Source organism: Crocodylus siamensis, chromosome 1, assembly GCF_052110815.1.
Source record: "Crocodylus siamensis isolate JL-2025a chromosome 1, ASM5211081v1, whole genome shotgun sequence".
Taxonomy (NCBI): Eukaryota; Metazoa; Chordata; order Crocodylia; family Crocodylidae; genus Crocodylus; species Crocodylus siamensis.
This window is the reverse complement of record NC_143395.1, coordinates 264,763,343-264,783,531: the sequence shown is the minus strand read 5'-3', so window position 1 is coordinate 264,783,531 and position 20,189 is coordinate 264,763,343. Positions and strand designations below refer to the sequence as shown.

Below are 20,189 nucleotides of genomic sequence, written 5' to 3'. Positions count from 1 at the left end.
GTAAACCAACACAAATGTTGATTGAATTAGTGCTAGCTTAGAGTCTGGAGCAGTTGCACCTTAAGGCTAGAAACCTTCTCTGACTGTCTCCCACTTGCACAGCTGTGACTTGCCATTAGAGGCCTGGTGAGCAGGCCACTAGACTTGCCACTAGAGGTCTTGTTACATGGTAATTTTAGGCAGCTCCTGGAGCTCTTAACCGCTGCTGGCCACATGTAAACACTTTTAAGTGGCTTACAGCACTCATGATGTGACTCAGTTATACCACTGCAGGGCAGGATACCGCTCTGATCTGCACTTGCCACTGTGACTTGCCACTAGAGGCCTGGTGGGCCATGACAGGCTTCTATCCCTGCTCTACCAGCAGGGGTGTGAGAGACAGGTTGGAAAGTAGTGAAGGGGGACAGAAATATGTAATGGTCAATGTCCCCAGCCACCCCCAGGGCCTGGTGTGGGTGTGGGCAGCACGCTGGTGGCTCACTGTGATGAGGCAGCACCTTTCCCTCCTCCTCCCCACTTGCAGCCCCAGCAGCTGCCACTGTGGCTGGGACTGTCATGCTCTCACCAGCCATGGCATAGTGCTGTGGGAAGAAACCAGCAGGGCAGCATGGTACAGTGCTCCTGAGCCAGGCAGCAATATAGCTGAGTCAGGCAGCAGAGCCAGCACCAGAGCTCCTCCTCTGCACAGTGCCATCCGCATCCTTATGCTACCTCACGTGGCTTTCTTCTTTCTCTTATGCTGGGCCATGTTCTGCCTGCCCAGCAGCTTCATCCTTATGCGCTGGCTCTGGCTTTTCTTGTCTCACAGCCCCCCCAACCTGCTGGCCTTGACCCACTTCAAGCTGTCACCATCTTCAGCCACTCATAGATACACTATGTGGGGAATGGACTGCTGTAGCCTGGGATACTGGAGAACTTCAACTTGTGTGGAAAAGCTATGGCGAATGGACATACCTTAATGGAACAGGAGCTGGGTAGTGCAGATCAGAGATAATCCTGCCCTGGAGTAGTATAACTGAGCCACATAATAAGTGCTGTAAGCCACTTAAAAGTGTTTACATGTGGGAAAGAGCGGTTAAGAGCTCCAGGAGCTGCCTAAAATTTCCATGCAACAAGGCCCATAGTTATCACAGGATCTAATGAGCGACCAAGGATCTTATACCTAGTCCCTCACCATGGTGTCTGTTAGAGATGGTTCATGAGGAGATGTGGTCCAAAACACAACTGATGGTTTTTAAGGGAAGACGAGGTGAGAACAAGGGCAAAAATGAAGAATGAGGGGAAGTAAAAAACAAAGTGTATGGAATTAAACTGCCCCACATTATCAGCTACTGGAGAAGTGAGAGTCACCACAGAAACCAGAAATGACAAAAAGGATGCTTTAAAAAAATGAAAAACATAAACAAAAACCCATTACAATATGAAACCACAGGTTATTTTATAATTGGATATTCTAAAAAACAACTTAAAAATATTTATACTATTCCTTAAAAAGCACAAGATCTAGTCTGGATACTACAAAATAGAGACTGTTACACAATTTAATCTGAACAGCGTGCAGAAAGGCCTGGAGACAGCAACGAGATGGATAAGAAAGTGGATGAGGCCACCCACTCTTTTATTATTATGTAGAAGATGTATTGAAAGGCAGAACAGAACTGGCATTTCCTCCTCTCCCACAGTTTGCAATGAGCTGCTGCATATTTCCTTTTGTCATGTGCAGTGTGGTTTAACCTTTTGATGGAGAAACTGAAAATATTCAGGTGTGTATCCCACTGGTAGAAAATAGAAGGGATTAATGATTCCCTTATCCACTTTCCTCCCCAAATTAAAAGTGTAGGAGTGTTATCTATAATTGAGTGTATTTCTCAATATATAGAACAGAAATGTTCACAGCCCTGGTAAAGGGAGAATGGCATTATCCTTTCAAACAATGAAACAAGCTGAAGGGCTGCTTGTCAGCACTCCGAAATAATGCTAATGCTGACACTTCATTCATTCAGTCCATTCTTGCCTCTCTATTGGGGACCTCTGCTTTTTACTGTTATGTATATGCACTATATTTAGATTAACTGTTGCTGTTCATCTACTATTGTGTGACAAAGATAGCTGTAAGCCACAGTTATATTTCTCAGTGACGATCACCCACACCTGTTTATAGCAAAAGGCATGTGTGCTGGCAATAGAAACAGACAAAGTAATTCAATTAAATAAACTGTGCCATTCAAGACTTTAGCTTTATCGTGGGAATCAGTTACAGCATAGTTAAACTGCGCCCAGGCCAAATAGCAACCACTTCAGGATAACCCCATAATAAAGAAGTTTTCTCTGACACTGTCATATTTCTAGTATAGATAGGGCTCATATTTCTAGTATAGATAGGGCCTTACAAGAAAGCGCTCCTCATATGTGCACTGCCAAGAAAATACATTAGCCAATTAATGGGAAATTCCATAAAACAATCCCTGGAATGTAAAAAGCTCCTCTTCCCCCATTTCTCCTCTTCCCCACTGGCTTTTATTTGCTGTCTCTCCAGGGACAGAAATGTAAAGAGTATAGGTTGGGATTCAATTAAAAAACCCATAAAATTAGCTGCATATGCTTACAAACTGGAAGCAGCTCCTAACACTGGGTTCAATATTGCTGCCGCCAAATGATGCAACTTCGCCCAGCTGCCGGGGAATCTGGATGGAGTCATGAAGGAGAAGGCCCAATCGGCGCTGGTCACAGAATCCAGTGGAACTTGCCACCTGCTTGAATAGGTCTAGAGGGGTAAGAAAAAAGGCAAACAAACTTAAGTGATAAAACATGATGCTATGTAAATACTGCAGAAATCCATTGATGTTCAGAGACTCACAAGCACGGCTAAGAGTCAAGGTGGGAATTGCCACATTTTAATGTGCCCCTGTTTGACTGTTTTCTCATTTGTTAATAAGTTACCAAAGCACTCAGATGCCATTGTCTGACTACATCATTGGTTTGTATTTATGAAGGACTGCTATGAAATAACCATTTAGCTGCATTTTTTATAATATACTCACACAAGATACGACTGTCATACCATTTAGGTTGCATGGTCTCTGATCCGCAGTGATGTGAATGTCTTAACATTAATATATACAAAACTGTAATAGCCTTAAAACAGACAATGCAAAGGACCTTATTCTGTGTCACGTCATGAGTTCCTTTGAAAAACAAAAAAGTTCCCTAATTTGATATTTCATAATCTACTAAATCCAGGATTATTTTTCAAATGAAAGGGAAACATTCAAATGTGGGAAACATTACATTGTTACAGTGCCCCGCATCCATTGGGAATTTAAATATCATATTAAGTTTTAGTTTTTGAAGTGAAATGTCATTTTAAGCCATGTTCCATTATAGCAATACTCTCAAAAAGGAATCCTTACAGGATTGAATCATCATCCTACCATAAGCTCAATTTAATTTGCTTGGAATTAGTTATACTACATATACTTTGAGGACGTTTTAAAGTTTGTAATAATAAGAAAAATCAGGTTAGGATCAACTGAAATATTTATGTGGTACTGCCCCAGTTGATAATACATGAATACATTCTGCTTATTTTTCAAACTGTAAAAAAATAAGGTGTCACCAATGTAAAAATAATATACTTCTATGGCTATAACTTCCTTAATATTTCATTCTACACTAGGGGTGCAATTACATAGGCGCTCTGAAAATGTTTATGATGTTTCCTTGTGCAGCTTTGACAAAGGATTTCCATCTATCCCCTCCTCCCCCCTTTTAACTTGAAGAGGTTGAGAATGGAGATATGGAAAGACGTAACATTAAGATGTTTTAGAAGGGGATGGGGGCTTGATGTTCACGAGCATGCGTTAGCTGTTCTGATATAACTGTTATGCATGCGTGCTCTTAGAACAATATAGGTGAGTTAAATCGCTGTAACTTTAACCCCGGGTAGAAAAGGGTTATATTGCTAAAAGGGCATGCACATGTAACAGTTACACTGGAACAACTTACACTGCTATCATTTGATGACAGTTTAGTTGTTATGTCTGTCCACACCCTATTATTATCAAGTCTGGTCTTACACTATTTACCTAATTTTAAGGCAAGTCCTACCATCAGCTCTGTAGCCATGGAAAACATCCAAATAGTAGAACCAATATTATATTTCACTGTGAAAGTTGATAGGGATGGTGCAGCCTCCTAGGTAGAATTTAACCTTTCAGGGATCTCACAGCACATTTAACCTGAGGCAGAAGCACACCTAAACAGGGATGGTCCTGAATATGATGTCACACACACTCACACACACACACACACACACACACACACACACACACACACACACACACACACACACAAAAACATGCCAGTGAAGACACTTCTAGGCCTTTCCATGTGCCTCTTCTCAAAACCTTGGTCTCCAGCATGTAACCATAATGAAAATTGTTCTACAGATCAAAAATGTTGACTTTGTCAGCTCATCATTTAGACATTTCCCTGTTCACAACCACCAAGGAAAATGGGTTAAATCCATGTTATGAAAAATCATGCTAAACGTTAGTTCTTGCCAAGATGTTTTACTTGATTTTTTAACTGACTGGTGCTGAAATAGCTTTGGGGTGTGGTGGGAAATCTTTATTGCTGAAATCTAGACAGTGGGCAAGTCATTAACATATATTTTGGAGAAAAATCCTGCAGTAAGGAATGAAAGGATTTAACAGATCTTTTCTTCTGTATGTATTTGTATTTCTCTGATAAATCTGAAAAAATAAAATAAAATATAAATTAAAATACATGACTTACATCTGTATTTATCTTCCAAATGTGCTTTACACAGGGAAATTACACCAGTTTTAAAAGATAAGACACGGATCCTTCCGGTTCGACCCCTAATAATATATGTATAAAAACAAACAAACATCAATTATACAATCCAGACATTTGATCACCTATTTAGCTGTTCACTTTTAAAATGAATCACAGTTTTGGTAATCAATATTGCACACAAATGCATTATTGAAGAGCCTGTATCTATTGAAAATATTTAATAGTATTTGTTAATAGAAATGAGACAGTCACAAACTCCACAGACAAGGCTGAATTGAAAGGCTGAATTCAGTTTTTCACTTAAATAAGGAAATCCGCCATTTTTATAGCTGTATAAAAATAATAGTGTATCCTCCTAAATCATAGGACTTAGTGCGTGTTAATTTTCTGAAATATCACATGTAAATAAATCAGTGAACCAGCTTAAGAGATAACATTTTTAAAACAAGAGCTGTAAAAAGCTTAACATCTTGTCAATTCATGTTTCCAGTCCAAATAATCGTAAGGCCACAAGGTGTCAAATATAATAGATTTACAAGTTATTACCTTTGAAGGGTTTTTTTTAAGTGATGAATAATAATTTATGTTGTTTTTATTTGTAACTGAACATTAGCAGCAGTTGAGTAATGTTCTAATACAATACTATCCTTTTTCAAAATGGCTGCCATCTTTCATTCTCAATTGACTAAAACTAAAAGTGAGTTTGACAAAAACTTATTGTTTAAAAATGGCTACGACCTTCCAGTGATGACACTGGAAGTGAAGCCAAGCTGTTCCAACAAAGATGGGGTCCTTGATAATATAAAGAGTAGCCTGTCATGGACAGCTTGGCATCATTCTAATTTTGAATTAAAAAAAAAGGGAATCTTTGCCTGATGCCAGCATTTATGTAAGAGAAGATACTGTGATTTCATATCTCTGAACAAAGAAGCGACCTGGACAAGCAATATATAGCAACTAGTATCACTTCTAAGGCATGCAGGAGAAGGAATAAGCTTGCCTAAAATTAAGTAGCATACGGGTATTATGGATAATGTTTTTAATTATAATAATCTACATTAATTCCTGAATTTCTCTTTCTAACATTCAAAATCCTCCCATTTACTAAAAGTACTAGGCACAGTTGTACCCCAGTCCGTAACCTGCCCCTAGTTACTCTTTTCCCTAACCAGTAGTGCTCCATAGCCTTCCTGGCTACGCCATGCAACCTCACTCCTCTCCAAAGTCTTCCTCAGAACTCTGCTTGTGGTCAATGCACTTTCAATAGCCCCCGTTCCCTAATGTCTTTTTTCCTGACATTAAGCTATGTCTAAGGTCCCTGCCAGATACTACAGGGTGCAGTTTGGCTGTTCATTGCATCTTAAATAGTAACTTGGCCACACATTCAGGGAATAAATGGCACCCCAAAAGGGAAACCAGCCACAACGCTATTACATAAAAATGTGTAATTTTCCTGTGGCTGGTTTCCATTCCTTCAGTTGAGCATATGATAGGATTAGGACAGCACTAGGGTGTCCAAATGGGTTTGGTGCAGTCCTCACTGCCTGACAATCAGCTGCTTTTCAGCTGTATCGAGGACCGCACTTGGGCTCAAACCCAGTTCAGCCAACGATGAGCTTATTCCCGGCTTGCACCGGGAATACTGGTTGAAGCCCCACTGTAGTCCTGAAGGCATCCGACTATCAGCTCATTGTCGCTCTCACACTTTTCAACTTGCTGGTGCAGAGGGAACAGGAACCCCAAATGCCATGTCCTGCCATGAATATGTGTTGTGGCTGGAGGCATGACTGTTTGGACTGGGCATCAGGTTATACTGTGCCTTGAAATAAGCATCCGTCAGTGGCCTAAGTGACTCCTTGAGGTACAGGTCTATCAAGAGTTTTCTGCCTGCAAACTGCCTCGTGCTACTGTAAATGAGATTAATGCATGTGTTTATAAAGGCATCTCCATGCTGTGTTTTACATATATGAACATCTTGATCAAAAAAAAAATTTCTGCTGTGGTACGATCAAAGTCAATATAAGACCCACCTGGATGTGGGCCTAACTCTTCTCTCAGACTAATGCAATACCCAGAGCCAGCAAGTGCCCTCTTTCCCCCGACACAGCCCCACACTTTACAACTACTTAGCATATAAAATAATTGTCTTAGTTCACATTTTGGAATAATGTTATAATATACTGTTACAATACTTCTGAATATTGGTTCTTAATTGAAACATTTACCTGAGAATAGTTAGTAGGTTACAGAATAAATTCTAGTAAGCTTGCTTTGTCATGAAGCCGATACTCTGCTGAATTTACACAAAGCCCCACATTTGCTAAAACCTTTGCAATCCACTAAAATCAATAAATATACTACAGACTGAAAAGGGTGGGTTGCAGCAGAATTTGGACCCATCACATCCCGGTTTTTATCTTTCAAAACATTCTTGGTTCTTCTACTTGTGAGCTGGCATTTGTTGCTCATCTATGCAGCTCAACACTATTCCTTATTCTTTTTCTCCTTTTAACTTGCTTTCCTCATGCAAACCTTTCCAAATTAATTATCCTTTGTGCCCTCAGAAACTCATGCTGATGAATACTAGGCTCATGCAAATTATAAAGGAGAGGCATGTAGCATGATTATTTTCCTGTAAGGCATATTAAATTGGAACCTGCACGAATCACGAGGTGTTCAGTTGTCTATGCTCTTCTCTCCAGTCAAACAGATAATTTAGCACGCTACTGCAAATGAGTATGAGTGATCAATTAAAGCATATCTGAAACATAATGAAGATTTGCAGGGCTGTATCCATGACTGGATCTGTCATTGGTGGTGTGCTCTAATTATCCATACCTTTACAAACCACAGAGACTGGACAGCTTACTTCCAAACAAATAAGATCATGCACTCAGGCTGATCTGTCTGATTACTCTATGATTAAACCTATATACAGTTAAGGGAGTTTTCTTTCAATGCTCATCTAGAACAACAGAAACTTCAGTAAATGTCCTTGAATCCCTAGGTCTCATCCCAGTTTCCACTATGCTGCATTCAGACGTACAGCATCCGTCTTCCCAGCAGGCCTGCCTGCAGGGAGCAAGCCATAATTCTCAACCTTGCAGGTTTCAACATGGAACGGCTATGCGAGTAGACAAAACCAGGAAGAGAATCTCTTAAAATGATTTTTATTCCCTCAGCTTGAATTTGCAAGGCCTGCACACCCAGCAGTTTTTGTCTGGGCAGAAACCTAGTTCATATTCAGATTTTATTCATACTTGGGTCTTAACATGCTGGGGTTTTTTTGAAACCTCAAGTGCATTTTTTAAAGTCTAAACTAAATATTAAACATAGCCCCATTCTCTATTATCTGTAAACTAAGCAAAAATCTAGAGTAATCACAGTATGCAACACAACTTCACTGTACTTCATGGCTGCTGCGCCTTATGGCAGAAGAGACATTGCTTTGTTTATAAAGTCATGTTGGGAGGAGATTGTGGAAGAATAATCTGCAGAAATCTTATTAAAAAATCAATAAAGCATAACAACATAGATGAAAACTTGATGAAAGAACTATTCTTAGGTCACAGAAGTATTCCCACCTTAATTTAACTTAAAAGGTTGATGAAATTAAAATCACAGTCCAGGTGTTCGTCAGACTGCACCCACAGAGGTATGTTTTGCCAACTGGTGTAAGGAAGAAGCATCTGTTTTTCAGGTTACCTAGCAGTTGCTTACAGCCTTAAGTAACTATGTCAGAACATGGACTGCACAATATCTTCACTGAATTTCTCATTAAAAGACCTGTTTACTATCATAAATCCAAAACAACAGTGTATCTAAAATTAGATTGGTTTAAATACTGTGTAACTTAGGAGCTACCCTAAGCTTCATAAGGCAGCTGATTAATAAATTAGAGAGAATGGAATAGACATAAAACTTCAAAGTAAATCTGTCCCAACTACTGTAAATTCCTGGGTGTGTAAGTTTGACTTTGAAGGCTGTCTTAGTTTATTTTCTAAAATTAAGCTTTAGAAGGAATGCTACTGACCTTCTAAAATTCACTCAGATCTGTTGACTACTAAAGGTCACAAGCATATTACACTACAAGTGGCTCCCTTCCAGCATTTAACATGAATTACACAATAAAAACTCCAGAAAATGCACAGCCCTGAATAGGTTTAACTCTTGGAAGTGCACTCATGTATGATTACACTTATATTGAAGATTATACTGTTGCTTTTTGATAATGCTCTTAATTAGTTAAGATAAAGGCATGCTAACAAAGAAATTCAAAAGCACCTAGTGGAAGCATGACCTAATGATGGAATGGAGTACTGCAAAATGACCTCAGACAGACTATTCCACATAAAAATAGTCCATTTTTCAGCTATCACTTCTTAGCTTAATAAAACAATTTAGGACTCTGAGTCTAACTGAGGGCCATATTGATTCAGCTAAGTGCAACCATTAAGCCATTAGTTTTATTAAACTTGCACTCTGACCATCAGCTTTTCATCTCCGAACCATCCATTTTGTAATGAGAAAGACAGCTCATTATTCCCAACTATCATGAAAGCTTTTTACTACAGTACATTCAAACTACTTCCACATACGTGTCATAGACATTCAGCAGCCAGTTGAGGCACATGTCTACACAGAGAGGAACGTTGACCAGGTTATTGTGCTCTTGTTCCAGGCGATCATAAATGGTGGTCAAGCAGTTAATGATCTGTAGGATGTCCATTGGCTGGTCATTCTGTTTGAGGTTGTGCTGGTCCAAGGCATCACATGCAGCAGACAAACTTAAGAGATCCACTGTTGACAAGAAATCATGATAAAGATAAGAAAACATTACAGTCACTGAATATTTGTATTATAGTGTGTTCTAGTATTTCCTACATCCCAATTTTCATTAACATTTTTGTGCTGACATCACTCTGCCAAACCCATTCCATCCCCTCTGTCTAAGTATTCTGATCACACAAGATTTTATACATGTTAAGTGATGTCTGGACAGGTACTTACATTTTAAATATTACTCATAAACTTTTTGTATTTATCTGTATAGGATCTCTCATTCTATTGGGTGCCATATAAATGATATAATATTATCTGAATCACCACACCGCAAATATGAAACACGTTTAATGATCTTTATATATGCCTGTTGATAGAATAGTGTTCAAATAAAAAAACACATTGAACTCAACATAAATGTTGAAAGTCAACTTCATTGGGGACCACCATTTATTTTCCTGGCATAAACAGACAAATTTCAGTTGAACCATAGTCCATCAAAATGTGCATCTCCATAAAAATGGAAAAATTTTGCAAAACTTGGTTAGCTTTACCTGTACTTTGTTTCAAAAGAACAAGGAAACGAAAGTCACACAAATGTTGAAATAGCTTGTTTCAATATTTTTGAACTAATGATGTTAATTTTTCATTTTGAAATTATTAATAGCGTTCATAGACATTAGGGCTGGAAGGTCCAGATCACCAGGTCAAGCCCCCTGCCGAAGGGGCAGAAAGTCAACTGGGGTCAGATCACTCCAGCAAGATAAGCATCCAAGCGTTTCTTAAAGTTATCCAGGAGTAGGTGCTTGCACCACTTCTGGTGGGAGTCTATTCCAGACTCTGGAGACTCGGATGGTAAAGAATTTTTTCCTTATGTCCAGTCTAAAATGGTCTTCCAGCAGTTTGTGACTGTTAGACCTTGTCTTCCCTTGGGGTGCCCTGATGAACAGAAGTTCTGCCAGTCCCTGATGCATACCCCTTAAATACCTACAGACTGCCACCAAGTCACCCCTGAACCTCTCCAGGCTGAAGAGTTTCATGCCTCTTAGCCTCTCCTTATATGGCCTGTTCTCTTGATGTCTAATCATGTGTGTGGCTCTCTTCTGGACTCTCTCAAGCTTTTCCTAAAGTATGGAGCCCAGAATTGGACACAGTGCTCCAGCTGCGACCTTACCAAGGCCGAGTAAAGTGGGAGGATGACTTCTTGGGTCTTGCTTGAGATGCATCAGTAGATGCAAGCCAGAGTTTTATTTGCATTGTTGCCTGTGACATTGCATTGGTGACTCATATTCATCTTGTGGTCAATCATGATCCCCAAGTCTCTTTCAGTCATGGTGCAGCTGAGCCTTTAAGTATGAAGTGGGATTTTTCTTGTGTTGAATGTCATCAGGTTTTGATCTACCCACCTTGCGACCCTGTCCAGGTCAACCTGAATTGCCAGCCTATCCTCTAGCATGACTGCACTCATAATTCCCCATAATTTGGTACTGTCCATGAACTTAGCCAGTCTGCTTCTGACACCTGAATCCAGATAATTTATGAATATATTAAAGAGTACTGGTCTGAGTTCTATGCCGTGGGGGGACAACACTGGTCACCATAAGCCATGTTGATTCAGTTCCACTGACTATCACTGTTTGGGTCCAACCATGGAGTCAGTTCCCCAGCCACCTGACTGCAAGGATGCCGAGGCCATGGCTCCCCAATTTTACCATGAGGACATCATAGGAGACCAAGTCAAAAGTTTTTTTGGAATCTAAATATATGACATCAACCTCTTCTCCTTTATGCAGGTGATGCGTCACCTGGTTATAGAAGGAAATGAGGTTGGTCAGGCAAGACCTACTTGCAACGAAGTTATGTTAACCATCTCTCAGAACGCTAGCTTTCTATAGACTGTTGTTGATGGGTTTTTTGATAATTTTTTCAAAGATTTTTGCAGGGATTGAGGTCAAACTGATTGACCTGTAGTTCCCTGGATCTTCCTTCCTCCCTTTCTTGAAGATAAGAACCATGTTGGTCCTCTTCCAATCTTCAGGAACCTCTCCCAAGCACCATGCATTTTCAAATATACTCACCATTGGTTGTGCTATGATGTCAGCCAACTCTTTAAGCACTCTTGGGTGCATTCCATCCAGGCCAGCTGATTTGTGGATGTCCAGCCTCTCAAGCTGTTCCCTCGCAAGATCTTCATCAATTATAGGTGTATGATCACCCTTATCCTGGTAGTCCTGCATCCTGTCACGCAGGGCGATCCCCTTGGGCTGGTAGAAAACCAATGCAAAGTAATTGTTGAGGAGATTAGCTTTTTGTTGTGTCAGCTGTCCCATTTGGTTCAGCAAGGGTCTGATGTTGTGCTTGGTTTTTTTTTCCAGCTTCCCAAGTATTTGAAGAAGGATTTTTTATTGTCCTTGATTCCTGTAGCCAGTCTGAGTTCAGTTTCAGCCTTGGCTTTTCTGGTCTTCTCCCTACAGGTGTGGGCCAGTGCTGCATAATCCTCCTTAGTGGTAATTCCTGACTTCCATCCCTTATAAGCTTCTCTTTTCATATTCAGGAGGTCCATGAGTTCCCTCTTGAGCCAGCCCTTTCCTGAAGTCGAGGATTTCTGCATTGCTGACTGATTTGCCAAGCTTTGTGATTCACAGAGAAAATGGTCAGCTCATGATCACTGTGATCAAGCTTCCCTTTGATCCTCAGATCACTGACTAGATCATCCCTTCTGGCTAGCACCAGGTCCAGCAGTGCCTCTTGTCAGCCTGTAGACTTCTTGAGTCAAATAGAACTCATCAGTGCAAGTGAAGAAGCTTTGTGACCAATCAGATTTGGCTGAATGTTCTTCCCATGAGATGTCAGGGTGGTTGCAGTCGCCCATGACAACCATGTACTGAAAGTGTACAGCCTCTGCCAGCTCCCTAGCAAATTCGTGGTTAAGCTCTTCCTCCTGGTTAGGAGGTCTGTACTAGACTCATAGATTCATAGATTTTAGGATTGGAAGGGACCTCAGTGGGCCATCTAGTCTGACTCCCTGCCCCTGGCCAGCAAGAAAAGGGTCACCAAACCTGGGATCATGTGACCCCAGCCAGGGGCCTGTCCAGTCTCCTTTTGAAGACCCCCAAGAATGGGGCAAGCACCACCTCCCTTGGAAGCCCATTCCAGGTCCTGGCAACCCTGACCATGAAGAACTTTTTTCTAATGTCCAGTTTAAACCTGCTCTCCAGTAGCTTGTGGCCATTGTTCCTTGTTGTTCCAGGGGGTGCCTTGGTAAACAGATCATCGCCTACTTCATGTTGCTCTCCCATTATGAATTTGTACACTGCCACAAGGTCTCCTCTCAGCCTTCTCTTGGAGAGGATGAAGAGGTTAAGGTCCCTTAACATTTCCTCATAAGGCCTTCCATGGAGACCTCTAATCAGATGATTGGCTCTTCTTTGGACCCTCTCCAGGCTGTCCACATCCCGCTTGAACTGCGACATCCAGAACTGGACAGAGTACTCCATCTGTGGCCTGACCAGTGCTGCGTAGAGAGGGAGAATTACCTCCCTGGACCTGTCTGTGAAGCACCTATGGATGCACGACAAGGTGCTGAGAAGGTCACTCCCAGCCTACAGATATGATGGCAGTTTTTTCTCCCTAGATGCAGCACCTTGCACTTGTCCTTATTGAATTGCATCCTGTTGCTCTTTGCCCACTTCCCCAAATTGTTGAGGTCAGCCCGGATCTGGTTCCTCCTCTCTTGGGTGTTAGCTCCACCACATATTTTTGTGTCATCTGCGAATTTGGCCAGGGTGCTTCCCACCCCCTCGTCCAGATCACTGATGAAGATGTTGAATAGCACCGGCCCCAGAACTGAGCCCTGAGGGACTCCACTGCACACATCTTTCCAGGCTGACGCTGACCTATCCACCATCACCCTCTAAGTGTGACCCCTGAGCCAGTTTGCTACCCATTTTACTGTATAATCATCCAAGGCAAATCTCCTCAGTTTATTAATAAGGATGGTATGGGATACCATGTCAAAGGCCTTCTTGAAGTCTGGACAGATAACATCCACCTCAACTCCTGCATCTAAACATTTGGTGGCCTTGTCGTAAAAAGAAACTAGGCTAGTCAGGCAGGACCTGCCTGCTATAAACCCATGTTGGTTACCCCTCCACATAACATTAGCCAGCGGACTCTCACAGATGTATGCCTTGATAATTTTTTCTAGGATTTTCCCTGGGATAGAGGTAAGGCTGACTGATCTATAGTCCCCTGGATCCTCCTTCCTCCCCTTCTTAAAGATTGGGACAACATTGGCCCTCTTCCAATTTTCCAGGACCTGACCCGAGGACCATGAGTGCTCAACCATGAGTGCTCATATCTCCTTGCTAGTGGTTCAGCTAGTGACTCCTACAGTTATATCCCCTTCACCACATTCTCCTTCTATTCTAACCCAGAGGGTTGCTAGTCACCCCACTTGGGTGCCAATCTCTGCTTGTAGGGAAGTGTACTGCTCCTTCACATAGAGAGCTACATCCCTGCCCTTCCAAGAATTACACCAAGAGGGAAGCTAGCCCTTTATGTCCCAATGGGATAAGAAATATTTTCTTTAACCTCATGTATACAGGCAGGAGATAATATGGCAATGTGTTATACAGCATAGCTGAGATTTTTAGAAGTGGTTAAGGAATTTCTGAGAACAAGTCTCAAGGAAAATCAATGGTACTTGTTCTACTAAACCCCTTAAGCATTTTCGAAAATCTTATTCTATGTCCCTGAGGTATCCAATGCTTAAATAAACAAGGAAAGCTCATTGTGATATCCTTAACATGATACAATGTGATTTACAGAATAATTTACATTGCTATTTTTAATTAGTATTTTCTTTAAATGAGGCTTTTTGTTTTTGAAGCCATACTTAATTTACTTACATCTAAGAGTGCAATCATTCCTAGATCTGTACCTTGCCCAACAACAGCCTGTTTATCAGCCTTGTACCATAGAACGATGCTTTTTTCTAAAAATTTATTAGCCAGATTGGAAATGCAGCAAAACAATCACACCACCTTTAACTCCCAGCATTAGCCTGACCACTCAGTTTCCTCTGAGATAATGAATCAATGGTAATTAAGTGCACCCCTCAAGCATCTGGGTGGCAGCTTAATTATACATGCGGCTACAGATAAACATGGGTCATTCTGTTTTGTTAAGGCTTTTCACGCTAATAAGCAGCAGCTCCTCAAAGCCTTTAGCCATGTTTTTTATGTATCAACTTTGCTTCATTTTGAAGTCCCTGATGCATGTTTATCTAATAACATTCTTGAGCTGGTGTAACAGTGGACTCTGCTTTGGGGGATTTTTTTTTTTTTTGCTTTTTCTGGCATGCTTTTAGCTAAATTCAATTCTTTCTGGGTTGCTGCACACCAAGGAGAAGGTTGGTATGGGGAGTACAACCACCCATTTTTCCTCATTTTCCTATCATTTTTTCCCATATTTCTCTTTAGACCTGATATAGCTTTTTATATAAATGTTTACATTTTTATATATTTTATATATTATATTATATTAATTTGTATATTTAGCTACTCAAAATTGTATAAAGCACACAATATTACCCTTCTTAAATATAGCATTAAGTAAAAACATTTTTATTTTGCTACTAAGAAATAGGCCATACCTCCACTTGTAAAGGCTTTCTACAACTTATCCATCATTAACTTTGGGGAGGAAGTCCTCAAAAGACAAACATGCATTGCATTTACAGGGGTTGCAGTGATGGGAAAAATTCTAGGATTTTTTTCCTTCTCCCAGTTTCAAAGATGAAGGGAAAAGGGTGGTAATGGAACAACCACTTCATTTGGAAATCTGACCTTCTTGTTTATACATACAGGCGCTGGGATCTAAAACAGTGTTAAATTTCTATTGGTGGCCATCAAAGAAACCTTAATAAACTCAGTAACAATTTTGTTACACAATTAAAATGTGTTAAAGAAAATGGTGAAATCATAGGATATGACAAATTTAATAAGTCCTCCTGTTCTGTATTTAAAATTCTTTGGAAGAACAAGCTTTGTTAACAAAATGCCTCCAACATCCCCCTCTGGATAAAGTGTGAAGAATGTGCTTAGGTATTTGGTGCAGGTGTCAATAAATGTTTGTTAAAAGTGTTGGCTCTCAGAAAACCTTTGCTTTAAAGTGAGTTTTTAAAGAAAACCCATTAAAAAAACTTCTGGGCTAGGAATATCTTCAGTTTCTCCAAGAGAAGCTGAGAGGGGACGTTGTGGTGGTGTACAAATTCATAAGGGGAGAGCAACATGAAGTAGGCAATGATCTGTTTACCAGGGCACCCCCTGGAACAACGGCCATAAGCTACCGGAGAGATGGTTTAGACTGGACATTAGAAAAAAGATCTTTACGGTCAGGGTTGCCAGGATCTGGAATGGGCTTCCAAGGGAGGTGGGGCTCGCCCCATCCTCAGGGGTCTTCAAGAGGAGACTGGACAAGCACCTGGCTGGGGGTCACATGACCCCAGGCTTGGTGACCCTTTTCTAAGCCTGCCAGGGGCAGGGAGTCAGACTAGATGGCCCACTGAGGTCCCTTCCAATCCTAGAATCTATAACAGAAGTTACACACAAACTGGTTTAAAATGATCAGAAACTGGTTTAAAACTGTAATAGAACAGAAGTTCAGTGCACATTAACTGGTTTAAAAATGGCTGAAACTGGTTTAAGATAAACCTGGTTGAATGTAGTATCAGACTTAACTGATTTAGGTCAAGCTGGTTTATGAAACTTCTGTCCCAGACCCCTTCCTGGTTCAAGTTAAATCAGAATCCTCCAAGGGGTGCAGGTGGAAAATCTGGCTGGTGCAGTCCAGTCTGCCTAGTGGAGACAGTGCAGTTCCTGCCAGACTTCACCCTGCTGCTGGGAAGGGGGCGGGGGGTGTAGGCCAGCAGGCTCTGGGGGAGGGAGGTGGATTAAAGCCTCTGTCTCCCTTCTCCCAGCCACACAGGACCCCAGCTTGGGTCTGCCCAGCTTACCCCCCTGCTCGCTTCTCTAGCGGTGACGGGCATAACCAAAGCACACTTGGGCAGCATCAGGTGAAGAGGGGGCAGGGAGAGGATCCCTGGCTGGGGTCTCCATGTCTGTGGGAGAGGGGAGCCCCCCCGAGACAATTCTGGCAAGGGCTGCTTCCCTCTTCCCCCTCCAGGCACACTCCCAGGGTGGGGGTTTAAACCCCTCCCCAATCATACTCAGCAGCCTACCAGGGCCTGGTCACACCCCCCAGCCCTCTCCCCTGGTCAGCTTCCCTGCAGCCTTGCGGCTGCTACTGAAGAGAAGAGAGGGCTCTAGTGTCCAACAGCTTATAGCCTGAGTCACTGCAGGCATGTGGCTTCCATTTCTGGAATCAAAAGTGAATATCTATTCACTTCAAATCAGTTCAAACTATGCAGGTTAGACAAACGTGCAAAATTGAATAAATCCAGACTTGGGCCTTTTGAATGCCTGTACTTAACCCTTAAGATAATTTGAGAGAGAAGCAGTGGCATAAAAATATAATGACACAGCATAGCAGTCTTCAATGTTTTCTTTAATAAACAGCTGTCCTGCAACACCTAGTCTAATTAATAAAACTGTGGAGGCTGTAAACTTTGATGGGATGAAATCATCATTTATTTTTTCCGACCATTATAAACAAACTGTAATGAAACACAAAATACTTTTATAAAACACCACTGGCTTCAATGAAGCCAGGATTTTACTCTGGATATTTCACATTTGTAAAATCCAAAAGCCTATTTAGGCCCTTAGATCACACCAAGACAGTATGAAGTCTTCAGAGTTAATAAGTGTGAAACAGAGAGAGAGAGAAAAAAAAAACAGGCCCAAAACATTTTAGCACCCATATTTTCAGACATAAAATCTCACTTATACCTACATAGTTCAAATGGCCTGAAAACCCTGCAATACAGGAACTGAAATACTTCAAGTCAGTCTTCCAGAGGAAAGCAAACACTTTACTTTCACACAGTTCCATTCTATTTATTCTACGGAAAACCAGGCCACTGCCACTGGAAATGGAAAGGCTCTCAAACATATAGTGCTCATCAACTCTCAAACTTTCTATAAAATATACTATTGATGAAAAATGTAATCTTAAAAAACCCTGTACTTTATGGAGACCGTAGAGAGATTACATTTATTTGTATATTTCTAAACGAGAAACATAGTATATTTATGGCCAGAAGCAACTTACTGGAACATACTGTGGTTGATGTTTACAATCTCAGAAGCAATATTCCACTTACAAACTCGTGTATTTTAAAAGAGAGAGACAAAGATTAAAACAATATATTCCTATAATATACTTGTTGGAAGATGGAGAGTACGGGATTTTGTTAAGAATAGGTATTTTTAACATTTCTGATTTCCAGATTTTTATATTTCAAAATTACTTCTATATCACTTCATTCTCCTTGGCAAAATACCAAAAATGATCTGAGTTTAATTCATTAGCCAGATTGGAAGTTCAGCACAGCAATAAGAAATACTCTTTGTGCTTTTGTGGCTTTGGTAATTTTTCTTACATTTTTCATGATGCTGCAAGGATTTTAATTTTTTGTTCAAAATACTTACCAACATACAGATTTCAAGGATTAACTCTATTCATTAGTGAAGCCACTCCCTTTAATTCACCCAACCCTTTAGCCCCATTATGGGATATGCTTAAAATACTGAGGTTTGACACAGTTCCAGAGAACATGTGAACACAGATCCTAAGCTGAAATGCAAGAGACAGGAGAAACACAACCATCTCAGAAATTAAACTTTAAAACTAAACATATTTAGGAATTGCAAATATAAGGTCTTGTTCATTGTTTTGTCTTAACTTAGGGTGAAGTGGGTTCTCAGAGTTTCTTGTCATTGTAAAAGCAGTGCAAAACTGCTGGTTCAGAGTTGCCAGACGTTGGATAGACATCTGTTCCTGAGATATTTTCTGCTTCTAAAAGTTGTTTAGCTTGCCCCTTTTGGGAAAAGGGACTATCAAGAAGCATAAACATATAGGCATATACTTACAGCAGAGGGCTTTCTGCAGTCTTCGGAGTTTCATGGCAGTTCTGTAAGCCGAAAATCTGACATTGTTCAGGTCAGCTAGATGAGGAAGTCATAAAAGTACAAATTATTTTCACCAGAGAAATGTAAGTGTTCAGTGACAACCTAACAAATCAGGTTGTAAAACACAACCAAGAATATAGCCATTAGTTTGCACACGAAAAATTGCAAGGGAGAAATTATACTTTTCTTATGGAATTAGTGTTAATAAAATCCAAAGACACATAACCATTCAAAAAAAATTAAAATCAGTCTCTTAACATACGGGCACAGCCTGATCTGCTTCAAAGACATGTTTACTAGTAATATAATGACACTTAAAATTACAAAAAAGACAGCATTTCATATTATTTTAGATAGCTGTTCAGGTGTGGCTACTTTAAGAGAGTTGAGAAACATGAAAGTCTTCCCTCTGTACCTAATGTCAGAGTAGGCATGTTAGAGCAGCTGAAATAAATGATTTTGGCATAGAAAACATGGTAGTCAGCTTCTAGTCTCTGCATCTAGGAGTCTAGAAAGACAATGCACCAAAGAAAAACATACAGCTTTTCAATGTACTGAAGTGAGACACTTCCACTTAGCACCAAGTTAACTAATATTGGAGCCCCTGCCTCAAGATAAAGATGTCTCAGAAATCTACTTCTTGAGTTCATCCTGCAGGCTAACTTTTCAGCAGCCCCTTTGAAGGCCCACTGAGCTGACTAGCTCCTAAAATTGAGATGGAGAGAAAATTAGGGTCCAGGAAATAAATCACAGAATATGGGTTTTATTCCAGTATTTTAAATTAAAACCATCTCAGTTAGCTAAAACAAAACATTTGCAGAGCTTCCCATGAAACCTGAAAGGAGAGTCCAACAATCAGGGCAACAACAATCAGCTAAAATCTTTATTTCTCAGTTAGGCTACAGACCAATCCAATCAAGTAACAAATTCTATACATCAATTAAAAACAGGTTTTTCATCTATAAATTAAACTAATAGCATTTTATATTTTCAGACCATTACAAAGCTTTTCAACAACTTGCGAGATTGCTAAATTAGCGTGATTCAAGTATGAAATGCAACTACCTCTGGGGTGAAGCAAGGCAGTTGTTCAATAGCACATGGGAGTTTATGACAAGGAGTTAAGAAACAAACAGTCAGAGGAGAAGTCAGCTTAGACAGATACCATGTAATTAACCAAACTGGAATTTGTCCATGAAACCTGTATTAACACCATTATCCTTAGGAAAATTGTATTGAGATTATTAATTATCAGTTAACAGTCTTGTAATTCACTTCCCCTCTGCAGTAGCTAAAGGCAGTGTAATGGTCCATTATTTGCATGGGAGCAGCAGCATAGATTGACTCTGACCCAGTTTGTTGAATGGCTTTGGGCAAACCACAAGTCTACACTGTAGTCAGTGGCACAACAGGAAGATATTGCAGCTTGTTTTAAATTACCTTACTTGGGTAATGGAGGCAACATAGTTGTGGCAGCACAGCTTGTAGTGA

General features: G+C 40.5%; 1 protein-coding gene across 9 annotated transcripts in view; it reads right to left on the bottom strand.

Moving 5' to 3' along the window:
- The window catches only part of DMD (dystrophin), a 2,140,576-nt gene that overhangs the window by 67,286 nt on the left and 2,053,101 nt on the right, over positions 1-20,189 (bottom strand). For all 9 annotated transcript variants that reach the window (XM_090061814.1, XM_090061802.1, XM_090061811.1 and 6 more), the window contains 4 exons: positions 18,660-18,734; positions 9,420-9,621; positions 4,798-4,883; positions 2,607-2,764 (listed from right to left, as the gene is read on the bottom strand). In XM_090061814.1, coding sequence (XP_089917940.1) covers positions 2,607-2,764; positions 4,798-4,883; positions 9,420-9,621; positions 18,660-18,734 — 521 coding nt within the window. The remainder of the gene's footprint in view (positions 1-2,606; positions 2,765-4,797; positions 4,884-9,419; positions 9,622-18,659; positions 18,735-20,189) is intronic.